The sequence below is a fragment of the Papilio machaon genome, chromosome 26 (assembly GCF_912999745.1).
Source record: "Papilio machaon chromosome 26, ilPapMach1.1, whole genome shotgun sequence".
In the NCBI taxonomy this organism is placed as follows: Eukaryota; Metazoa; Arthropoda; class Insecta; order Lepidoptera; family Papilionidae; genus Papilio; species Papilio machaon.
The window spans coordinates 216,166-241,149 of record NC_060011.1 but is presented as its reverse complement, the minus strand read 5'-3'; the positions used below and the strand labels follow the sequence as shown (position 1 = coordinate 241,149).

At 32.5% G+C, this 24,984-nt stretch overlaps 1 protein-coding gene across 1 annotated transcript; it reads left to right on the top strand.

Annotated features, from left to right (window-relative positions):
• Window positions 1–509: 509 nt before the first annotated feature.
• Window positions 510–14,338, top strand: LOC106716425. Its single transcript, XM_045684490.1, has 6 exons — window positions 510–702; window positions 8,943–10,118; window positions 10,253–10,459; window positions 10,624–10,786; window positions 13,446–13,598; window positions 13,968–14,338. Exons 2-6 carry the CDS (start codon window positions 8,957–8,959, stop codon window positions 14,050–14,052), a joined length of 1,770 nt encoding a protein of 589 aa, XP_045540446.1. The 5' UTR covers window positions 510–702; window positions 8,943–8,956; the 3' UTR covers window positions 14,053–14,338.
• The last annotated feature ends 10,646 nt before the right edge of the window (window positions 14,339–24,984 follow it).

Here is a 24,984-nt window from a genome sequence, read left to right as displayed (position 1 = left end):
AATTTTCTTTTTTTACTATTCCTAAACAGAAATGTTTTGTTATAGGTTTTAGCATGGCTTTTATAGAATTGACCTTAGTTAGTTTTTACCCTTGTTTACTTTATACCTTTTGAAATTGTCTGGATAGAAAATACTACAGAGTTTCAAAATTTGAAGCGTCGACTGAGTTACGAAATAAATTTATAAATTTAATTTTAATATTACTAGCTGTTGCTCGCGACTCCGTCCGCCTGCAATTAAAAATGAACATAATAAGTAGCCTCTGTGTTTTTTCAAATTATGCTCTACATCTATGCCAAATTTCATCGAGATCCGTTCAGCCGTTCTGGACATACCTTCAAAGAAACATCTATCCATCCATCCAAATATTCGCATTTATAATATTAGTAAGATGAACAAACATTCACACAGACTTATGTGTAAACTGTAGCCGCTGCGCCCCGCCATACAACCATTTACGGCGACCTTACGTTCCCGCGCAAGTTTGACATTTCACCGCGTTTTGGCGCCAAAGCTGCCCGTCAACCGCAAACCGCAATTCCTTTGTACGCGAATTATTTTTCGGTTTTGTTTTTGACAAGTGTTTTTTTACATCGTTTTTCATTTCAAAAAATTAATAATTTTTGTTAAGTGTGTTTGTGTTGTTTAAGAGTTCGTCTTTATTATATTTTTGTTTATTTTCTGTGAAATATTAATTATCAGGTTGGTTGTATGTTTCTTTAAATATTTAAGTTAAGATCTTATTAAAAGAAATATTAAATTATATTGAAGTAAGAGTAAGGTAAGAATTTAATGAATATTTTGTTCTCAGTCGGGCCACTGTAATATTAAATCTCGCTAATATTCTATTAAAACTTTTCAAAGAATATAAAATTTTTGAGTACTTTCTTTCAATAGCATAACTTTTTATGATTAAATAGACCTTAAGTCATTATTTAAGTCACAAAGTATTAATATTTTATGCAATATACATAAATAACACTACAAAACTGGAAGTATATTTTAATTACGTACTAGATAAATTACGAAACTATTCAACCGGTTTTAACAAACCCTGCTATGTTATCCGCTAACTTAGGCTATATTGTTATTTTTAAATAAAAAAACAGCTATTTAAGTCCGGCCCCTGTCGCTATGCCAGTCATCTATCCATACACCCAACCTTTTGCAGGGTAAGACTACAGCGTATTCGATCACGCAATAAAATGACTCGGACATTTGGCGGAATGTGGACGAGCCGAAAGCTGACACGCAATAGTAACATATGAATTAAGAAATGTTGTTGAAACCGCGCCCACCGTTGTCTCCACATTGACGTTACAAAATATAGTTGAAATCATAGTTCTAGTAATACGAGCTTGATATCTGATACTAAACTTTGATATAGAATAGTTGTAATAGTGGAGTTAACCGAGTACATTGTCGACACACCGGTATTTATTCAATGAGGGATAAGTTTCCTTATTTGTCGTCAACAGCAAAAAGTTATATGACCCGATGGACATAAGACAAAGTTATGATAATACCGCCCCTGCAAATGTCACAAAAGTGTTACAAGATCTTTCTTGTACTGAAGCCGTATTGTCATGTTTTTTGGAACGAAGTTCCTTATCGCGCGTTGTGAAAGGGGGCTAGACGGAAAAAATTCTTACGAAAAGTTGTCACGACACTTTTTGCTATAGTATGTTAACGACGAATGAGCGCTACTTCACCATGGCAACGACGTGACAATATATAACGAAAATTCATAGAAATAAAATGTACTTCTTGTGAAGACTTAAGTTTTTTATAGAATTCATAGAATAAACATTGGCTCCTTCACTAATTAATCGAAAGGAACTTCGTTCCATCCGGGTGTCCCAACACACCTCTCAAGTTTTTTTTGTATTATTTTCTATACATGTTTTACATGTTTTCTGACAGAAATAAATTCGTTAGCAGCGTTCTTACTAGGTTTAGATAAACTTGTTGCACTATATTTAGGTTAGAGAGCGTTTCATAATTCTGTAAACTTATTTCGGATAAATAATGATCTTTTAAATAAATATATTTTTTTCTCTTCTTTCAATACTAACGTAGATTATGTTCTCAATGTACTCATTGAGCGTAAAGGTGTCCAATTAATAATTAATGAGTCAACTTAACATAGGTTAAAAAGCTCGCAGTAGTATATATTCCAAGTCTTCATGTGCGTTTGTAAGAAAATCACATTTGCAACATTCAACTGTTTTATGTTATCTTACTAATATTATAAATGCGAATGTTTAGATGGATGTTTGTTTGAAGATATCTCCGGAACGGCTGAATGGATCTTGATGAAATTTGTCATAGATGTAGAACATAGTCTGGAAGACCACATAGGCTACTTATTAAGTATTTTTTCATGCCGCGCACACAGAGCCGCGGGCGACAGGTAGTGTTGAATATTTATGAATTTGTTTTGCAGATTCCATCAGTAAAGCCTTTTGTTCCTACATTACAAATTGTAATTCAGTGATTGTCATAAGTACGGATAGGGTTTTAAACCGCTGATATAGTGTTTTTTATTAAAGTTTTTGATATTATAAGAAAGAGTGCTCATCATCATCTTCCTTTTATTAACTGCTTTACGTAACGTTTGCTCACCAGTTTTCGTTATCTAAATCCATCATTTCAGTTCTCCACTTCCCTTGTAATTGTAACAATTTTTATGCAAACCATCCATCTCTTCCAGAGACTACCTTTACCGGTGTAACTCTCTACATTCATATTTAAAGTTTAGTGTTCTAATCTCTAAACTTCTGATATTGGGTAGGAATTTCTACCTCTGTCTATAGGATTACAAATCGTGCGAATCTTTCAAAACATTATTTTTTATTCAAATACAATCAATTATTTAATTTACCGGTTCAATGTCAAATACCTTAGAGTTTTGTAACAACTATTTATTAATTAAGTAACAATTAACTTGTATTGCACAATCTGTAATCATTGCGTTGATATTTAATTGCTTAATAACAATTTGTTTGTGGTTTACATTTAAATACTATCAATATCCAGCGGCTCCGCCCCCGCGGAATTAAAAAAACCTCAGTAGCCTATGTGTTCTTTCAGACTATGTTCTATATTTGTGCCAAATTAACAATACATACTATAGAAGACAGAGAAATACCTATAGATATAACTATATTGCAGTCTAATTTCAATGTAACTCACAATGTTTTCGTTCAACATTTTTTTACTTTTTGATTAAGATCATGCGTGTTGTTGGGGCAACTTGTTATAGTAGATACAGCCACAAGTTCCACACCTTTGAAAATTATAGTCGTTAAGTGATTACTTAACCAAGTACTTAAGTGAAAACTTACATAAATCTTGTCATTTAGTTAATCATTCAATTGCGGTTGGTAATGACCTAGACATGTTAGAACACGCAAATGTCGACTTTGAATACAGTTTTTTTTGCATGCAATATTTTCGTTTGTAAATATTTCAGTAAGCGTCAGACAGTCGGCAAAAGTAAAAGCCGATCAGAAGGTTATTGTTAAAATACCGGTAGAACACACGGCAACATTCTCTGTTTGTTATAATTTATAATGTTGTAAATTATAAAACTTTTGCCAAAATTGCAAAATTGAAAAATTTTACGGATGATTATTGTTATTTTTAACATACTATATATTTCGTTTTTTTTTTTCTAATTTTTTTTTAATTAATTGTAATACATAGGTTTAAGTAGTCTATTGGTCATATATCTCTGTATTTAAAGTAATATACCTTTTTTTAATTTCTCTTCGCAATACAGATCTGTATGTTCTATGTCAAAGTCAATCAAACGTAACGAATATTTTGCAATGTTTTGTCTATCGCTTTCAGCGCTGCGCTGCGCTGCTCTAAAGCGCTGTCAACATCGTAGTTTCTCTGAAAATGTTACTAATATTATAAATGCGAATGTTTAGATGGATGTTTGTTTGAAGGTAACTCCATAACGGCACAACGGATCTCGATGAAAATTGGCACAGATGTAGAACATAGTCTGGAAGAACACACAAGCTAATTATTATGTTTTTTTTAAATCCCGCGCAGAACAGAGTCGCATGCGACAACTACTTATTCAGTAACTAAATAACTTTTTACTTTAAACAAATACGTGACTATATTTGGTGAAGAGGTGATGACAAACCCTTTATATCCAATGAAATAAAGTTATTCTTGTTTAATATTCCTGTTATTTTTCTTTCATAACGTATAAAACTTGCTAGATTTTGAAGTGGAATTATTTGATTCGTATTCTGCAAGTCATAGACATATCAATCAATCTTGTTTTTTTTTTAATTAGTACAAGCTCCTTTACTTTATGGTAAACTTAATCTTCTTTGCCTTTTAAATAAGCTATATTTTCTCAGCACGTCATTATTGACTAAGGTATATAAATCGGGACCTAGATTAGTGCCCTTAGGTAGCTCCGGCTAATGCAAGAATTCACCGCTCACTTATTTACCATGACCAGATTTGTAATACTTTATACCAGAGGTGTCCAACCTTTTTGTATCAAGGTTTATTTAATAATCGGTTTCTATTATCATAAGATTTAAACTCTAAAATATAGATATACGTAGTTTTGTTTTTGTACATATTTTTTGCCAGCGAAAATCCACAATTATTTTTTGTTTTTTTGTATATGACTTGTACCGTGTAGTCGTTAAATGGATTAAATGAAAAATGTTTTTGATTAATAAAGTGGTAATTTACATTTTAGTTATATTTATTTGCGACTTTAAAATTGAAAATTAATTCAAGGTAACTAACTTTTAAGTTTCATTCGGCTTTGAGTTTGATATAAAATGTTGATGGCCCCTGGCTGATACTTGTTATTCCTTTTATCGAATTCTTTAACTTAAAGTATTACGATTAAAAGTATAAAACCTTATTAGGTTTTTAACATTTTAAAAAATATCTTTTAATTTACCTTTAGGTTGTGAATATATATAAACATTTTTTTTAAAATTCATTTATAAACAACCGTATAACAATCCTTACAGAAAAGATCTAATTTAACATTATACGTACTTTACAAAATAGTTTATATCTTCGTTAATAATAACAGTAAATAAAATATGACAATGAAGTATAAAAATAACATACATAAACTAGACTAAGAATATAATAACACGTAACTAAACATCACGATTCATATCACCTTATTCACATCTGCATGTAGCCTCTATGAATTTTGACTTGCTACAACTATATAGATGGCTCCTACGAATAAGGACCAATGTGCAAATTGACAACTTTTCAGGAGAGGCTGTCAAAGTTTCAACCATATATGAAAATAGGCCGCATACGCCCTTTAACTTCAGCAAAAATAACATTTACACCTGTAAATGTGTATTTTGTTTAGTGCATGTTGTTAACTAAACTAAAAGGAAGCTTTTAACATAAAAAAGTAAAGATTATCAATTTATTACTTTGGCCCTTATACATAGGACACATCTTTAGATATGATCTCGAGAAGCGGAATGGTCCACGCTATAGGAGAATTTTCCAATAAATTCGTCCTAGCAGTGGTCTTTAGAAATATTAAATCGTTCGCTTTATTTACTAAAATTAGTAACCTACATTGTCTACTGAAGGTAAAATTTCCAATTGTTTGTAGCAATTGTGAGAAGTGTAATACTATGAAGTAAAGTCATTTTTTCAAACCTTTAGATTATTTTTAATGTTAACAAAGAAAACTGGATTAAGAGTATATAGATAACATCGATTGAGTAACAAGATTTATATGTAATACTCCTTCGGTTAATTGTAATTACGTAAATCGCTAGAAATCGTGCAAGCGTGAGATTTTATATTAAAAAAAAACGCAGTCATAAGGACGGTACTTCAATTTAAAAAAAAAATAAAAAAAAATCGTTAACCAAAAATTACATATCTACGTTGGTTCGATATTTGACATTTGTTAAAGGCAGGTTAGTTTTAATCGCAAAGTTTCTCAGCATAACTAAGAACAAACAATACGTTTAAAGACAGCATTGTAATACAATATTTATTAGACCGTGAGAAATCCCTACACTCTGTATTATATTATATAGTAATAGGGAATCATAAAATGAAGGTCAAAGATTAATAAATAAGATACGTCACTTCATATTTGGTGCATGATTTCGTTTTATCTTACTAATATTATAAATGCAAATGTTTGGATGGATGGATGTTTGTTGGTACCTCCGGAGCGGCTCAACGGATCTTCATGAAATTTCGCACAAATGTAGAACATAGTCTAGAAGAACACATAGACTACACATTCAGTTTTTTCTTAATTCCGCGCAGACGCAGTAGCGGATGATAGCTAGTTAAATATAAATTTAATCCTTGCGTTGTACATCAAATAAATGAGATGTTTTCTCACTTCGCTTTGTTTCGCTTATAAAAAAAATTAAAACAGATGCATCGTTACGTGAATTGTTTGATTCAATTAATTAAAAACTTGACCTTTGCCTTCTATTTGATATTCCATTAGATTTATTATTGTAATGTTTAATGTAACCTTAATTTTTTCTTTTAACTGTTTACCCTGAGTTTATTGATAAGTTCTGTTTATTACAAGGATTTTGAAAAAAAACAAATTACAAATATATCAGATCATAAGTCAGATCCTTCTAGACTTTACCACAATGAGGCTTGATTATCTTGTACAAAGAAATGATCACTGGTTTCACGCAACGTTCATATTCAAAAAATAATCTGTTTGTTTATATATATCTTAATGAAGTATGAGTTTTAATTAATAAAGGTTACAGATGTAGGCTACAAAGTACGTGTGACTGTCTGTGTTGGTAGTTAATCTTTGTCCGATGCAGTGCAGCGCAAAGTGAGCGGGAATTGCGCAGTAAATCGACTGCGTGTATAAATTTATCTCGCTTTGATAGGTACAATATTGATTCTTGTTACACAATGCAGTGTGACGCCCTCGTGTGTTCGCCATTATTATATTATTTAGACATTACTATTAATAATGATAGATGTATGTAATGGTTACTAATATTATAAACTAGCTGTCGCCCGCGACTCGGAACGCGAGGAATTAAAAAATCTTAATAAGTAGCTTATGTGTTTTTCCAGACTATGTTCTACAACTGTGACGACTTTCATCAAGATCCGTTAAGCCGTTCTTCAGATAATATATCCATCCAACCGTCTTATCTATCCAATATTGAGTAAGATGTGAAAGTAACTCTGTCTGTCTGTCTGTCGCACTTTCACGCCCAAAGTACTGAACCGATTTAAATGAAATTTAGTACATATCTAAATAGTTTTGAGCCTCAGAAAGGGTCTAGCCTACTTTTAAAAGAAAAAAAATTGTTGTAAGGGGTTGAAAGGGGGCATGAAAAGTTGTATGGAAGTATCGTAAGTTTTACAGCTAGAATATTTAAACTTATTTTTTAGGCTGTTAACTTGATATAAATAACCAATATGACATTAAAAGTTTTAACCCTCAAAGGTGCAAAATAACAATAGGGAATAGGGGATGAAAGTTTGTATGTGAATATGTAAAGTTTATGTGAATGTTTTGTAAGTTTAATATGTTTTTGTTGTAATATTTTATAATTTTAATTAAAACAATCATCAGTAGACATCATCAGTAGTGTGATAAATAATAGTTGTTTATGTTTAATTTAGAGATTGTATATTAAATCATTTAACAGACTCCACGGATCTCTAATATGTAAAGGCAACTTTTATAGTCAAAGCTTCTCACTTTATAAAGTCAATAAACAATTAAATTTATTAAATGCAAACATTTTTATACAAAAACCAGTTTTATTTGTCTAGCCAGTATTTCTTTATTACGTGGTATTTATCTTATAAAATGTCTATAAGTATGAAATGAATGCGGTCATGGAAAAATATGTAGTCGTTTATTTTTAAACAACATTGTTTTCCGTCTTATTTTTTACTCTGGCTTATTCATAAATATCATCACCATCAGCTCATTTATACGTCCCCACAGAGGGGTTCGGAACCTACCCCAAGTTAGGGGTGACTAGGCCATAGTCAATCACGCTGGCCAAGGGCGGGTTGGTTGACTTCACACATATCATTGAATTTCTTCTCAGATATGTGCAGCATCACGATGTTTTCCTTCATCGTAAGAACGTCGGATAAATGTACATATGTAAATGGAAAAACACATTGGTACATGGCGGGATTCGAACCCAGGACCTGCAGATTGCAAGTCAAGTGCTTAACCCCTGAGCCACTGACGCTTTTTCATAAATTTATTGGAAGATAATTATAACCATCATCATCAGTTCACAATACGTTCCCACGGAGGGGCTCGGAGCCATAGTTAACTACGCTGGCCAAGTACGTGTTGACTTCATAAATATCTTTGAATTTCATCGCAGATATGTGCAGGCTGCATCACGATGTTTTCCTTTATCGTGAGAACCTCGTATAAATGTACATATGTAAATCGATAATCGAAAAACACATTGGTACATTGACCTGCAGATCACAAGTCAAACAACATTTGGAGAGTGATAAAAATTGTCCAATTGACGTAAATAAAAGAAATAGTTAATTCCTTCCAACATAATTTTCTCCCTATCTGTGCTTTATTTTTCAAAGTGGATGGTATTATGCATTAAGGATTCTCGCATCCACGTATGTATGTAAAAAAAAACAAATTGAAATTATAATAGCACTTTAGATCGCAATTGACCTCTCATTAAACATTTAACCCAATCCCATCTGTTTGCTGACCTTACAACGAAGGCTTTGTATGAAGCAATGTGTGTCTAGTAGTTTGGTTGTGTATAAATATTGTGAAAATTGTGTTAAAATGAATCCTTAACATTTATATTATAAACGCATATATTACTTACTTATATGTCAGCAATAAAAGCAAAGAAGAAAAAAATATCATTAACTTATATTATATTTTTTTTTAATTTCAGATGGACAAAGGATAATGTACCATCCGGTGCGGAGAAATATGAAGAATTTAGTCATCAGTGCCATATTTGTAATATGTATAGCTACACCAACATTAACAGATCCGAGAGCGTTTGATGTACCATTCAAAAGAAATGACAAAAAGCAAGAAGATACTTTTGATAACAATATCATAGACTTTGATGATGAATATTCCATTAAATTAAATAAAAATTATGACACAGCTTCGTGGAAAAATGTAGATAGTAAAAATAAAGATTCTTATAGGTATACTATTGTAAAAGATAAGCTTAATATTAGAGAAAAAGAATTTAATCAAAATCAAACAGATGAAGTAAAAAATATTACACAAGTAACAAAATCAATAGAAGAATCAACAGAATTATCAGAATTTAGTGTTATTCCTTTAGAATTAGTTAGTACTACTGAAAATATATTAGTCAGTGTAGTCGAAAGTACGACTGAAGCGGATTTAACAGTAATACCACTATCAACTACGCAAAGAATATTACCAGAGTTTGATATTCATCAAAGTGTTACATTACCAGTTTCAACACAGCCATCTGAAGATTACACACCAACAACTGAACATAGTGATGTTACAACAAAATATAATGTGAATGAAACAAATTCTACAACAACATTAACCATAGAGATCACTAGTCATTCAGATAATGAAAATGTAACACTACTAGATGTTATAGCAGCAGAGACGATCCGTAATAACAACACAAAACTCGAGTTTGATCACAAAGAAACAAAAGAAAACGACTCTACCGATAAAATTGACATTACGACAGTTACAACTGAACACGAGACTAATTTTACTTCAACTACCATTGAATCTATAAATCGATTAGATGAAACCACTGAAACTACTGACTCTAATGAAGAGGAGGTTCCAATTTTTACAGAATTAGACACAGAAGGAGAAGAAGAAAAGGATATTCCAGAAGATTATTACGATTCCAAAGATGTCGTTCCGACAACTGCACCAAAAACAGATGCACTTTCAGTAATATTTGGCTTCGCTGGCAGCGTTGTGGAGAGCGTTGTAGAGACGGTCGCTGAAAGGGTGGTCCCAAATTGGATTTATGATATTTATAAACGAATGCAGAAGCAAAGTGAGGCATTGGAAGCCGAGAAGTTAAGAAGTAGAGAAGAGAATGGTGGATTGGGTAAGCTGGACATTGCATATTTTTATTATTTATTTAAGAACAATATTCTCCGATTCAGATGTGACACATGAATAGAGACTTCAGTCTATAAATAATAGGAATAGAGTCTAACTCATGTTGTATTATCGTTATAGGTCAATTTGGTCGTGGAATCTTGAAAAGTATTTCTTCAGGCATCAGCAAGCCTTTGAGCCAGCTAATGGCAGGTGTCCGGGACATCGGTTCCTTGGACAGTGACCGAGGATTCGTCGGTAGTTTAGCATCTGGTGTGACCAGCGTCGCAAATGTTGCCAATTCTGTTGTAGACGCTTTCAAAGATAGAGTTCAAGCAATATATCCAGGTAATTTGAGGAAATTGCTTTTTAGATACCGCAACGAATTATATCAAGGTGTCTTTGCTATTTAAGTTAGTTATTTCAAGAACTGTATACTGATCATTTTAAATATTGCCTGTCACCTAAACCATAAGAACTAAGAACTACGTGTTCATGTTGTTGTCGCTCAGGCACGGTGTGGTGTGGTGACGGTCACTCAGCAGCGGCGCGCTCCGGTGAGCTGGGCCTTTTCTTCTTCACCGACACCTGCTGTCGTCAGCACGACGCTTGCAAGATCTACATCCGCGCCGGCGAGACCAAATACGGTCTCACTAATACTGGTCTATTCACACGGTAAGAAAGCAAGACCACATTTTCTGTTATAATAGGATCATTTTAGGCCATAGTTGTAAATAACCTTCGTTTTTAAATGCTCTCGAAATACCATGGACTTGTTCCTAACGATATTGCGATTTGTTTATTTACATTCAAGTTTCCCAATGGAGCGTTTTCACAGCACCAGCCAACCTTGACCCGTGCAGTCTATGATCGTGACTGCGAGATATACGATCCCTTAAAGCGATAACCGGGTCAAGTTAATTTGTTCACCATCTTCAGTTCTACAATACTGTATTGTAATGGTTTGGAGCTGGCTGTTCGTGAATACGTGATACCGTTCCGGTTTAGCATTTACGGCTTCAATACATTGATCATATAGGTCAAGTTAATACAATTTCTACAAACCGACACCAGAAAGAAATACTAGACCTGCGTAAAGTGTGAAACAGTTGACAACAGCTACTTAAAACTTGTTAACTGAACCCCTTTTAGTGTTCTAATGAGGCAAGTATGTCGAAACTTCGTTTAATTCTCATGACATTCTTCTGTGCAAAATAGTAACGCGTATTTTACTATATTTCGAAATAACCTTGCTTTAAACAATAATATATTGTAGTGGATCAAAAGATATGCCAAATTATGTGACTAGCATTTTTAGTTTTAGTGTAGTTTTATACATGTAGGTTTCAAAAAGTTCCCATGTCTAATTCCCGCGCTTTTCCGTCCCCATTTTGATATCTGTTGCGTGTTAAAGATTATGTAAAGATTACGTTAAAAAAACTTATTCGTCTAAATGGTTCTTGTAATACATTTATACAGCCTTTATGTCTATTTCGTGAAATATTTGCATGATAAAACATATTGTTTAAGATTATTGTCGGTTTTTACATTTTGTCGCAACGTTCAAAAACGTTGTTAGTTTTGCGTCATCTCAGTTTTTTATCGTTAAGATTTATATGATTTTATTATTTCCTAATGTACGTTTTTCATAATATAACTTGTCACGATTGTAAACTTGATGAGATATTCAGCATTGCAAAGGAATTTATATTTAAACCTATAAAATAAAATGAATTGATAACACAGTGTTCAATTAAAGAAATTAGATTTTAACAAAATTAATATGACAAAAAATTATTTAGGATACAGTTATTGTATGACTAAAGTTGTATTTATATTTAGAATTTAAACGTCCTTTAAAATAATGATTGAATACTTTTCTAGTATTGTATGATCCTAGAATATATTTACCAGATCAGTCTTTTATATCAAAGTCTTTCATATTTTATGGGATGTCATTCCATGTCTCATTACATCAATATATAGTTGCAGTTAACAGGTAATTGCTTCGTCGCGAAGTTGTATGGATCACTCGTAATTAGATGTTACAGCTTCACTGATTTTCTGTTACGAAATAAAAACTTTCATTGACCTCGTTGTCTGTTTCAATCATTAAAGATTACACTTTCTAAATTTGCTCTGAATTATATTAATTGATATTGTATGCTTCAATTCTTGTTTACAATAATTCATTATGCATACAAAGGCGTAATATCTAACCTCAGATGTAATATAGAGGTCGGTCTGTTGATTTTGTAGCACATATAAAAGTTATGAGTACAGAGGCTAGTGACATTGTAAGGCTAAAACAGATAGAAAATTATTAACTCTACATTTACCGAATGTTGTATGTATATCGAGATGACATTTCGTCAATACTCTGCAAGTCTGTTTCAACATGCTCTTCATCGTCAATGAATCTTTCAATAACCACTTGGCACCAATAGCATAACACCACAATACGACTCTACACGAAATGTTTTGCAACCTTTTGAACAAGAGATAATTTTGCGTTGTCATCGGAGTTAAGCAATACTATGTATTAATTTGTTTTCTAAAGATGTGTTAAAACGCCATGCTTGGATAGAGAAACATTTTTTTGTTTCAGTGATTATTTATAGATAAAGTATAGGGAATCAGTTCATGGTTCGAAGTCGAGTTTGCAGGTTATTTGTAGCGAATAATGTCGTTATTAGATAATCAGCAAGAGCGTGGCATTGCGTAAGTGAGTTGAGATTGTCGCACTGAGGCGCCGAGAGAAAGTTACGCGTGCCGCTTTGCTACGACAAATTTAATGAAACGATCGTGTGTTGTTTTTGTTTTTAATTCAAATGTGTAACTCAAAATGTATGTGGAAACAGTATTTGTTGAAAAATCTCAATCTCTTACAACCCAGAAACGTTGACAGTGAATAAGAATTAACATTAAGTTACTTTACGATTTCTTCTACATCCATGAATTAACGTTTTTATAGTCGTTGACTAAATGATACGAAATAATCCTTGTTGGCTTCGTAATTACATTATTAATGTCCTCTTTTCAAATTCGGTGAAAGTGAAAATACACTTTGAAGTTATTTTAGTAACAATATTTAACACGTTCAAACAACTAAATTATACGAAGATAAAAATATTGTTTGTGCGAAATACATTCATCGTATTGAGGCGGGCACTGCGAATTAACCAGCATGTCAGGCGCAGTCATGTTTATTTCGGTAATTTTGTAAACAAATCAACAAATTTTTGCCTTCGGATTTTCGTACTGTATTTTATGATTGATTCCTGTCCAAGAAAAGTTAGTTTTCAATATTAATATTTGTGTATATTTTTTTCAGTTCTCACTGCAGCTGTGATATGAAGTTCCGCGACTGCCTGCGGCGGACCAACTCACTGGTGTCAGCACAGATCGGCCTCACCTACTTCAACGTGCTAGGACCGCAGTGTTTCAGGAAGGCACATCCCATCGTCAAGTGCGTGCGCCGTACTAGGTTAGTTATACTTTGCAATCTGACGTATTTTTGCCCTTCCGTGTGGGTTAGGGGGGTGATTTTCTTAATGTTGGTTAAATTAGAATAGAATGATAGAGATAAAGTTTATATAGAATGGGTTGTGTAAAAGTTGACAATAACGCCTGATATACAGATAACCTGATGTATAACAGAGAAATCCCTAGCTAAAATTATGGATGGGGAAAGGACAGGGAGAAGTAAAGTTTGATTTTTACGTGGTTTTTCATTCAATATAAGTATGGACAGGATTAAAGTATCGCCATACATTTTACAACAATGTTTTTTTTTAAATTTATTTCATGTCTAAAAACGATAGTATTTTTAATTTATCTTATGTTGTGTTTTCAGAATAACTGGTCAGAAATGCGAAGAGTACGAGCTGGACTATACCAAGCCTAAGATGTGGCAATGGTTCGACTCCGAAACCTTCTGATGCAGTAGACCACTAGCAGACAACCTGCGGATTACCAGCAGACTGTCAGCGGCTACAAACGTCGCAGACTGATTCATGTCGAAATTAAATGATATCACAGGAAAATTCCATGATGGAGGCGATTTCGTATAATTATTTCAAAGTCGGTGGCTTAAAGTTTGCAATTAATAATAATAAACAGTCTCTTAGAGCCATAACACTGTTCACTTCGCGTGATTTAGTCCCATCTTAACAAGACTCTTCAAGCCCACAGATTTCCAAACTTTATTTCTCTTACACCATTTACGTAAAGTTACTAGTTTCGGTGAACTCCCTGTTTCTACATTTAGTTCCTAACTTGTCAACGCTGAATTTTATTTTCCGCAATCGTATACCCCGCCGAGTCTTCCGTATACACCAGGGGGTCCACTTTGGAAATCTCTATTTTAGCCGTAACTTTATCTCCAATTGGTCAAAGACTCAAATGACGACCATTGTTAAAAGCCAATCACCACATTGGTCGTAAATCAGGTGTCAGAAATTGATCTAGTTGTTGTCAGTTTTAAAATATATTAGGGATACTATAATGTATTTTCTACTGTATATTTTAATAAATAAATTGACATAGTTGTAAGAGTAAAAAAATATAAATATTATGTTTAACAATTATAATTCGTGCGTGTTTGTTTTTTTTTTGTTAAGGACTCAATAAGTGCTTTCTAAGATGTTGCATAAATCAATTATGAAGGATTAACATAAAAAGAATAAATACATTTGTAATCTTTAAATAGGTCATAAAGTTATATCTTTACTAGCTGTCGCCCGCGACTCCGTCCGCGCGCAGTTAAAATAAAAAAAAAGAATGAAAAATAGATGTTGTCCGATTCTCAGACCTACTGAATATGCTCACAAAATTTCATAAGAATCGGTCAAGCCGTTTCGGAGGAGTACGGGAACGAAAACTGTGACACGAGAATTTTATATATAATATTAGATATGTAAAAAAAAATTACACATACATGAAATAGATTATGACATTTCGTGAGTTTATAATCGAATTAGACATATGGAAATCTTACTGCAATTTTTAAAATTGATAGTTCCAAAAGATACAAACTAGTAGTAACTTTATTAAAATGTGAATTTATTATAGTATTTACGATTTTTTTTGATTAAATTTATTTAATCATATTAGGTATATAATAGAATATAATATTATGTACATTAATAAAGTGCGAATGACAATTTTAACTTGCATTAAAAAATCTAATCATTTTTTTATTTTGTTCTATTTTTAAAATTGATACACATGAAAAAAAAGAAAACATTCAAAGCTCTAGTTATTTTAAAAATGGAATCTTCATCATCATCAACCTGAGACAGTCCACTGAAATACATAAGCCTTCCTCAATACCTAACATAGTATGCGGTCTTCCGCGCACTACTACTGCTGTCCGTATGACTAAAAATACCTATTCAATACTTTATTTAAACTTTACATATAACTGGTATAAGATTACAATATTTATAATAAATTTATAATACATCGTATCGAATCTTAATCGCATTATATTTTTGTCAACTTCACCGGACCGTAGCAACCTTGGTGATCGCACGCATGACTCTATGGAAACGAGGCCCGAGAAATAGGACAAAAACATTGCATCCTGTTACAAGCAAACGTATCACGTCATCGCACAAAAACTTATGTTATTTGAGGAAAATAAACTATACAGTTATAAACTATTGTGCAACATGCAACAAAGCTTTTTTTACGAGTAGCTTTTACAGTTATTTTCTGAGAACAAAATCTCTGTATAAAACATATAGTCATTCCTCTCAATATTTTTGACAAAACAGATATAATAGCATGATTTAAATATTACTCTGGGAAACCTAACATTAAAAAAACATTGTAAAGTTGATTTGATACCATAGTACCAATGGTACTGTACCTTGTGTGTGACCGAAGAAAGAATAGATCGAGTGTGTGACAGAGAACATGAATAAGAACAGAGTAAATTCAAATATAACGTGTGAAAGAGATGGAATAATATTAAAGACTGTGCCGATACCTAGTGGGGAAAAGGCAAGAATTTTTTTTTTGTAAAAAAACTTACTATCTAGAATATTTTTTTATTATTATTATTATAGTAAGTATAATACTATAAGGAGTGTTCTACTTTACATAAATTTGTCACCCTGTAGTTTCCAAAAACACTTTGACCATTTATAATCGTTCCTACAGGCGATGTACTCACATCTGCTTTGCTCAACTGACTTAATTTTAGTAACAATGGGATCTTAGATTAGGTGACAAAAAATTCACCTACTTCGTTACAGTTAGATGACCTTGTATACTGGCCTTGACGTTCTTATTTATTTGATGTATAAACAAACAAATCACAGACCGGTAAATGTTTTAATAAATTTTCCTCAAGGGAAATACCTAATGAGACATCAATATGACGATGCAAATTTAAGCTTACAAAGTAAATAGTGAAATAGATAGTATAAATAAGGATAGATAAGTTATTTTTATAACATACTAGCTTTTACCCGCGACTCCGTCCGCGCGGAATAAAAAGTAGAAAACGGGGTAAAAATTATCCTATGTCCGTTTCCTGGTTCTAAGCTACCTGCCCACCAATTTTTATTTAAATCGATTCAGCCGTTCTTTAGTTATAAATAGTGTAACTAACACGACTTTCTTTTATATATATAGATTTCGTTTGGAAATCTTTAACAAAGTCTTACTGATTTCTCTATTACAATTAATAATTTAAAGAAACGTAACAAAAACTTCGTTTGGAAATCTTTACATTGTAACGTTATAAACATGAATTACAGATATATCGTTACTGGTGTTCATTCATAATAGTGGAATATTTTATTCAACCACGAGCAATAACTTTTTAAAATGATAGTCGGTATTTAATTCAATTATTTAGTTTAGATGAATATAACTCGTTTCTCATATCTGCTTAAAGTTTCAAAGATTGATTCTAGATGAAGCTTAGAATAAAAAAAAAGTAGTTAATATGATTTTTATTATAATTTTAACAAGTTTGTACGTCTGTTCCATAGACAAGATGAAAAACCCAATATTCTGCTGCCTTATTATAATCAGTTACATTAGTTTTATCTTGATTATTTTCCAAGCGGAAAAGTTTAATTTGAAGTTTGTTTGTTTTAATATTAAGTTATATGTATACTAAAATATGTGTGAAAAAATAATAAAACTCGATCAAGCTAATGTTTATAATTCAACAAGCTTGTTTGACCCGGTGAGAAAGGCGATGGTATGGCGCTTAGTTTCGTTGGACAATATGTGAAACCTACTTAGGCATACATAATAAGACAGCTACTGATAAGAATCTTGTGACTTTTTTTTAACATTACAAAGGGGTGCACATAAATTATTGAAAAATAAGTAATAGGATTTTTTTTATTGTCACACACCAGGTCAGGCAAGACTTTTGCCAGCCTGGTCTAGACTAGATCTGGCAGAGCAGGTAGTAATTTTGTATTCGAAAAGCAATGCTTTTTAGTTATGAAATAGAAAAACTGTTAAGTGGTTTTTGTTTTTTTTTTTTGATGTAGGGATTGTACCTTATTATTATTATCTGAAGTTATATATTTTCGACTCTTTAGGAGAGCAGCAGGTGCTTCCCCCCAACACCCCTTGACGACGTCTACCGGGCCAGATAAGTTTGCCGTTTTATAGTGCAATATTTTACACCAGAAACCGTACAAAAAATATGTGATTTGCCTTAAAATTTTACTTACGTCGAGTTGTTTACAATAAATATGTAATATTATTTTAAAGCTGATATTATATCGGTCGCAAAGTTTCATGGATCATTAATTCACTTATCTGAATTAACATTATATAATACAATTGTTTATCTCAACCCGACACATATCAGAGATCCAACTGGTTTTTAAAGTAACTTTGAAACTTTCCTTAATTACATTCCTATTCTAACATACTTAATAAACAATTGTCTTGTTTTATCAGATGCCACTAAATGTACCATAATTCTATAATTTTTTAAATAAATAAAGTACTTACATAACAAATTGTTTACACATAAAACGTTGGATAACACAATTTACACGCAATTAATTAATAATTCTAAGAAGAAAATTGTCTTTGTACTATAATAATTATAAAAGATAAGATAATTTTAATTAGTCTTGTGTTGGGACGCATTTTCCTTGCACTTTCGCCTGACCTGTGGCGCATTTGTTCCCTTCAAATGCAACTCTGTCTTCAAGGTCAAATCCTGGTGTTGTCTCTTGAGTTTCTTTAACACTATAGGTATTGTTACGTGAATTTGATATATTAGGTTTAGTCACATTAGTAACTTTGGGTGAAGTTCTAGGTCTATCTGTCGAATAAGACTCTGTAATGTAGTGTTCCTTTGTACTTCCGCGTATGTCCGGCAATTTCGAAGGACTTGTACCTTTCCTTATAGGTAAATCAGTATTGACAGAAATTTTGTGTTTTGTATTATTCTCTGTTCTTTTATTTGTGAACGGAGGTCTTCGATTGGTTTCAACGTTATCATTGAATACTATAATATCAGGATCTATGCCTTCATCTAATCTTTTTATATACTTCACGTTTATATTGTTTTGTTGTCGATTTACGTTTGTAAATACAGGTCCATTTGTATAATCTTTTTTATAAGCTTCATTCAAATCTTGATTTGAATTAACGTAATCTTCTCTTTGTGTGTAATAATTTTCATGGGTTGCTTCAGTTTGATATTCGTAGTTTGTTATTCTTTCCCGATCTACATTTGTATCACTTAAACTTTTATATTCATCACTGTAGGACGGTTTACTTTGTATATATTTGTAACTTGTGTCCACTTGATACACATTACGAGTGGAAACGATCGCGAACGATGTAAACAAGACTAGAATTGTTGAGAGTGACATTGTGACGTGTGACCGAGAATGATGGTAAAACCGGACTGCTGACTCTCATCATATTAGCCTAGTCAAACGTGTCTGGCAAAGATAAACAATGTAGATGGGTTAATTGGTCGCGACTTATTGATCAAATATAATTATAGACAGATTAAACATCAATGGTTACTGTGAATTTTTTTGACTACCTTCGTTTACAAATAGATAGGGAAATGTAAAATAAATTTTATTGTATTGTGATAGTTAAAATTGGATAGTATTTTTTGCTCTTAATTTACTAAATTACTACCTACATAAACAATGTTGACTGAAGAAAAGGACAACTTGTATTATTAATGTTTCAAAATTAAATTACATACTCACACGACATCAGAAACAATACTATCTAAAACAGAGGTGTCAAACTCATTTTGCAGAGGGTCATATATTAAATTTTGAACACGTAGGTGGGCAAGATTGAAGATAAATAAAAAAGAACTGAATTAACAATTTATTAGAACACTTTAATTATTAAATTAGAATCGAATGAGGTCTAAAAGCTCTAAAAACACGATTTTTCTTTCTGTGACACATTGTGATCGCGAGCCTTATTGATATCTTTGACATGACTGATCTAAATTATCTTATTACAACTACTTAGATGTGATATAAGTGCTTCTACTAAATATATTATCCGAGTCTAGTGGAATCAGAGTTAATGTTAGCCAGGAAACTATGTATGAACCTGCCAAGTCTCTCAATTGCAACAACGTAGTAGGTATAAAACTTGTAAACATCAAGCTCTCTGCGATCACTTATTCATTTGGGTATTTTAAACCTTGGGGCTACCGACTTACGTATGCTGATCTTAAGAGGAGATATGTATAAATGAAGTAAAGTTGTTTTATTTTATAATCAATTTGAAGCTTTATTGCCAAGGAGTTAAGATTATTTTTGATTGTCCTCTGATTTGTTCTAAGTACAATCTTGCGAACAATAGCAATGCGTGTCCAAGATTTTATATGTTGTCGTGATGCTTTTTTTTTATAAATAATAAACCCATAAAATATAGCATAACGAGCTGTGTGGCATTATATCCAAATGAAATTAAAAACTCTCACGATTTATAGTTTTGACGTCATTGAAGTTGATAAGAATTTGTTATTAAACTTCAAAAAAACCCAAACACAGATAAAGTTACGCCCAATAATGATTGATAATTTTGGGACAAAATAAAAGAATTCTTTCTCTACCTGGGATCTCTAAGTTGTCTCGATTTTGGCTTAAGTTTGATAGCTCCAGGTCCAACAGCGTGAAGTATCCTGTTTCGTAAAACGATTCTTAAACACTCGCGAAAATAGGACATGATCAAATCAGTCCTAGTCAGAAATTATGTGGAAAATTTTAATTGTCGTTAAATTATTATGTTATAGGTTATCATAACTTCCTAGTCGTAATCTAATTAATAAATTTTACGACTAGTGACCAATGACCTTGTAGTAGAGAACAGTATAATAATATCATAGATGTTGTTTAATGCATTGATGACGCCATCTTTAGTGATTTCTTGCAATATTGTTAATTCAAGTTTATCAGTGGGCCTAGCACAAATATTTGTGACAAGCACTCTCGTAACGTCTTCGATAAAATTAATATTGGAATTTGTGCAGCGCTTCTATCGGTCGTAAAGTATACCAAAAATCTCATACTAACCGTGACATAATTGACGATGACGATACGAAAGCTATTATCATAAACATTCGTGCTAGACCCTTCGTCATCAACCATCGTGTATCTAAATGCTAAAAACATACCTAATCTATTTAAAAAATTTAGATCATTTTTATAAAAGAAACATTTTGTTTAAACATAAGCGTATGCTAGAAGACTCGAAAGTATGTATGGATTGTGTGAAAGAGGATATGCGTAAGGAGTGAATTCAGATATACCAGCTGATGTATGGAAGAGTAGTACATATTGTCCCCCCCTGCCCCCCTCCTACCCCTTAGTAGGGAGGGAGGTGATAATTATGTAAAACATTGACTATAACAATTTTACAGGCAACAAATATTTTCTTTATACATTGATGTATTTATATTTTAGAGTAATCGGTAGTCACTAGGAATACTAATTATTTAAAAGCTACACTGGGTTATATTGTGAACACAAAGAGAAAAAAATTACTGTTATAAAAAGAGAAAAAACAGACAAGGAACGTGTTTCTTAGCGACAACTGCGCGGTGTATTGCCGTGGAATATTTGCTTGTTAGTAAATTACGCTCGAACGTTATTATTCTTTGTAAAATGCAGACAACTTCTTTACCATTTTTTGCGTTTATATCACAAAAGCGCAGTTTAAATTCACAAGAATTTATAACACTACAACTTTTGTATTTTTTTTTAATAGTCAACTAAAATCAACTACATTTTCAGTACAATCATGTACAAGTTGATTGTTATGATAATATTTGCAAATAAAGTATTTTTTTATGAGCTTCTTAAGATATTATTTATATTAATATGAATGGAATATTTGTGGCAAGTTTCATGACGTCTCATTAAAATGCTCATTTATATTGCAAAAGGTAACGCGAACGCAAGTAAACATAAACTTTTGAAGTTTAATACAACCGATCTTTATTTCCTTATGTAGTTTTTAATAGAGCAACACTATACAATATTAACGATTTGGTAGAGCTAGCTTACTTTTTGTGATCTCTGCACTTAAAAATATTGGAGACTAGCTGTCGCCCGCGACTCTGTCTACGCGGAAAAAACATAATAAGTAGCCAATGTGTTCTTCCAGTCTATGATCTACATCGATGCCAAATTTAATCGAAATCTGTTAAGCCGTTCTGGAGATATCTTCAAACAAACATTCATCCATTCATCCAAACATTCGCATTTATAATATTAGTAAGATAAAAGTAGACAGTATTCACTTAGGTTATGTTTAGATTTAAAATATTGGCAGCTTTGAGAAACGTAAGTTTCGAGGCAATAAAAGGACAAAGAGTAATTTGTGATACTTTACCTTTTTTATTATATCGAACTAAACAATAAAATACGTAAAAAATTATCCACATTATAAAACCCGTTAAAATCTTCCACATCAAATAGGTGTTGAAAATAAAAGCACTCTTTAGTTTGTTTAATGAAACCGATCAATATTATGTTATTAAAAATAAATTACCTGTATATTGGTAACATTATTTATTAACACAATTGGTTTTATTTAATAATTTATCAACGTCATGATGTTGCGAAAATGACGCTTTGTCCGCCGCCATGTTGGATTTGCGACCGCACGCAAAATGACGGATAATTGTGGCCGCAAGAATTCAACAATTATTAAAATAATATTCGAGCTTATACGGTGACGTTTGTGTTTACCGCAATGTTTAATTATAAATGTGTTTTATATTTAAATATACACAAGTAATATACTACATTAAATATGAATTGAGCCTTTAATGGACACAAAGGAATGAGGAAACAGTTAATTAAATTAAAACTTTGTATGTAGATATAAGATTTTACTATCAATTTACTAGATTCAAGAAGTTTCTGTATTCAGAAATGCATGACAAAGCTTCAAAAACTGTTGCTGCTGGCTCTACAAGTGTTACCATAATTAAATACATTATGACAGCAATATTTCGGCGGGAATCTTTTGTCGCTCGCATAAATATTCTTTTGCGTGTTTTTGGTCTTTCGCGTCATCTGTATCATGAATAATTCATTCAAGACTTAATTCACGTTCAGAACTCCTTTACTAGATTGATGGAGTCAGTTGGTTCATTAGAAACGGAGATTTGCAAGTAAATATCATAATTCATATATCTTGATTAATAATTTTGTATAAATAATTTTGAATAAAGTCGGAAGCCGTATTGATTTTATTATTTATTACATAGTAGTTAAATGGGGCGGATAATTTTATCCATTAGGCCACTTACGCTTCTTAAAAATAGTGTTGTGGATAATCTGAGAAGCCATCTTTGTCGAGAAAAAGGCATCGAGGTTTTCTTCATCATATTCATTTACATTTTTAGTGTGTTTGCGCATGTCAAATTATATAACTACGTCCCTTTTCAAAAGGTATCATCACTCTTTTATATCATAAGGCTGCAAACGGTAAGAGGTCACCTGAATACGCAAAATTAGCGAAGCGACCACTGCCCATAGATATCCGCAATTACCTGTAATCGAGAGAGAAGGGGCCGCACAGAAAGAAGATATGTCCTCTTCCTATGCGTCCCCTCCTCCGTCAAATCAGGTTCCCCTTCCCATCCTTTCCTTAAAAGAAAAGGGTGGGAAGGAAACGTGGACTAAAATTAGGTTTCCGGCATACACACTTATCTGGCGAAACGTAGAATTGCTTCCACTTCATATATGTCTTCTGTGTGGTCGTAGTTTTGCACCGGGCGATCCGTCCCATTCGTTCACCCAACAAATATTTTTGTTGCGGGATCTACCACTGTAAGATTTGTTTAGTAATAATTGATAATATCCACTAGTTATGATTTTTTTACCTTAATTATTTAGCATTGCAAATAAAGATGTTGTCCGTAAATTCTTTCTTATAAAGTGTTTCGGATATACTAAGTACTTGAATTGTAGTGTCGTCGGCACGAGGGCAAGCTCTCAGGTAACGAGGGAAAGTGCCTTCCATCAGCCTTTGCTAAATTAATTGTAGCGAACAGCGCTTCTACGCTCCGCTGCATCGCCTTTGACTGAATCATTTTTTGAAAGATCTAATGTAGCTTTTAAAAGTTAAAATTAAAATTCATTTTATACTACAATGTCTACTTTATATTTTACCTAAGGGCCCGGATTGCCAACTTTCTGGAGGTTTGATAATCAAGAGCTTTAGGTTGTCAACGGTGCATGCTCAAACCTGAAACCATTTAATGCACCAGCATCAAATGGTGATACACCAGTATCACAGAAGTGTTTACTGTCGTCTACCCTGCTTCTTCTGCACATCAATAACATGCTGCAAAATAAGCAAATCCATTTTTATGTAGACAACAACCCACGTGATTTCCTGGCTACTGCCGGAGAAACGGATCAAACTAGAGTCTGAATTGAAGACTCTATTGGCGTCTTGAATTGGGTTCATCAAAAACATGGCTACTTCAATGCCTAATAGACAAAAGTCGGCGCTTTTACCGTTAAAAAAGATCGCCTTGTCATAGATCTTTATTTCGCAAACATCTCCCTGGTTACCTCAGCCAGTTGCGGTATTCTCGGCGTTGACATATCAATTGATATTAAGATGCGAGCGTATCTCTATCTAAAAGGCTGGAAACGCATTTGCAGTTCCTCTGGTGCCGCGGATGTCCATAGGTGTCGATGATCATCTCGTTGTTCCGGCCACTCGTTTGCCCCTTGTCTTAAATAATAAAAGAAAACATGAAATTCAGAAATATATCCTTTTTACTAAATGATACGGCGCTAGATGTAGAGTCCAATCTGAATAATTTTTTTGAGAAAAGGTGTCGTTATAGTTTTGCATATTTTTGTTACTTTTAGCATTTTTCTTTAATGTTGCAATACATCTTTACTAGAAATAATGATTTTTTACTTAATTGGAATCCGAGAAGCTTCATAATTTCGTACTAGTTAGCGACAAACAACCAATGTTCATATTAATTAGTTCGCTCCAGTTAATTTTAGTATTTGCTCTGAATATTTGCATGTTAGATAATTAAATTACATTTAACCATAGCTGGGCACAGTTAATCAAAAAGTTAACTTCGTTAATCGTTAATTCGTTAAATAAAAATTTAACTTCGTTAATCGTTAAAGCGTTTAATTTACGAAAATTTAACGCAAGTTAAAGTTAACAGTTAAAGTTAATTTTTGTTTATATTACAAGTGTAAGGCGCAAGCGGGAAATGGCCATACGAATAATCTCCGAATCATATAGACCGATTTTGTCGAGACTTTCAATAGAACTTGGCTATTTTTTTTACTGCGCTTATGAAATCTCGGGCGAGCGCTAATCCTATCTATAGTTTAGTTATA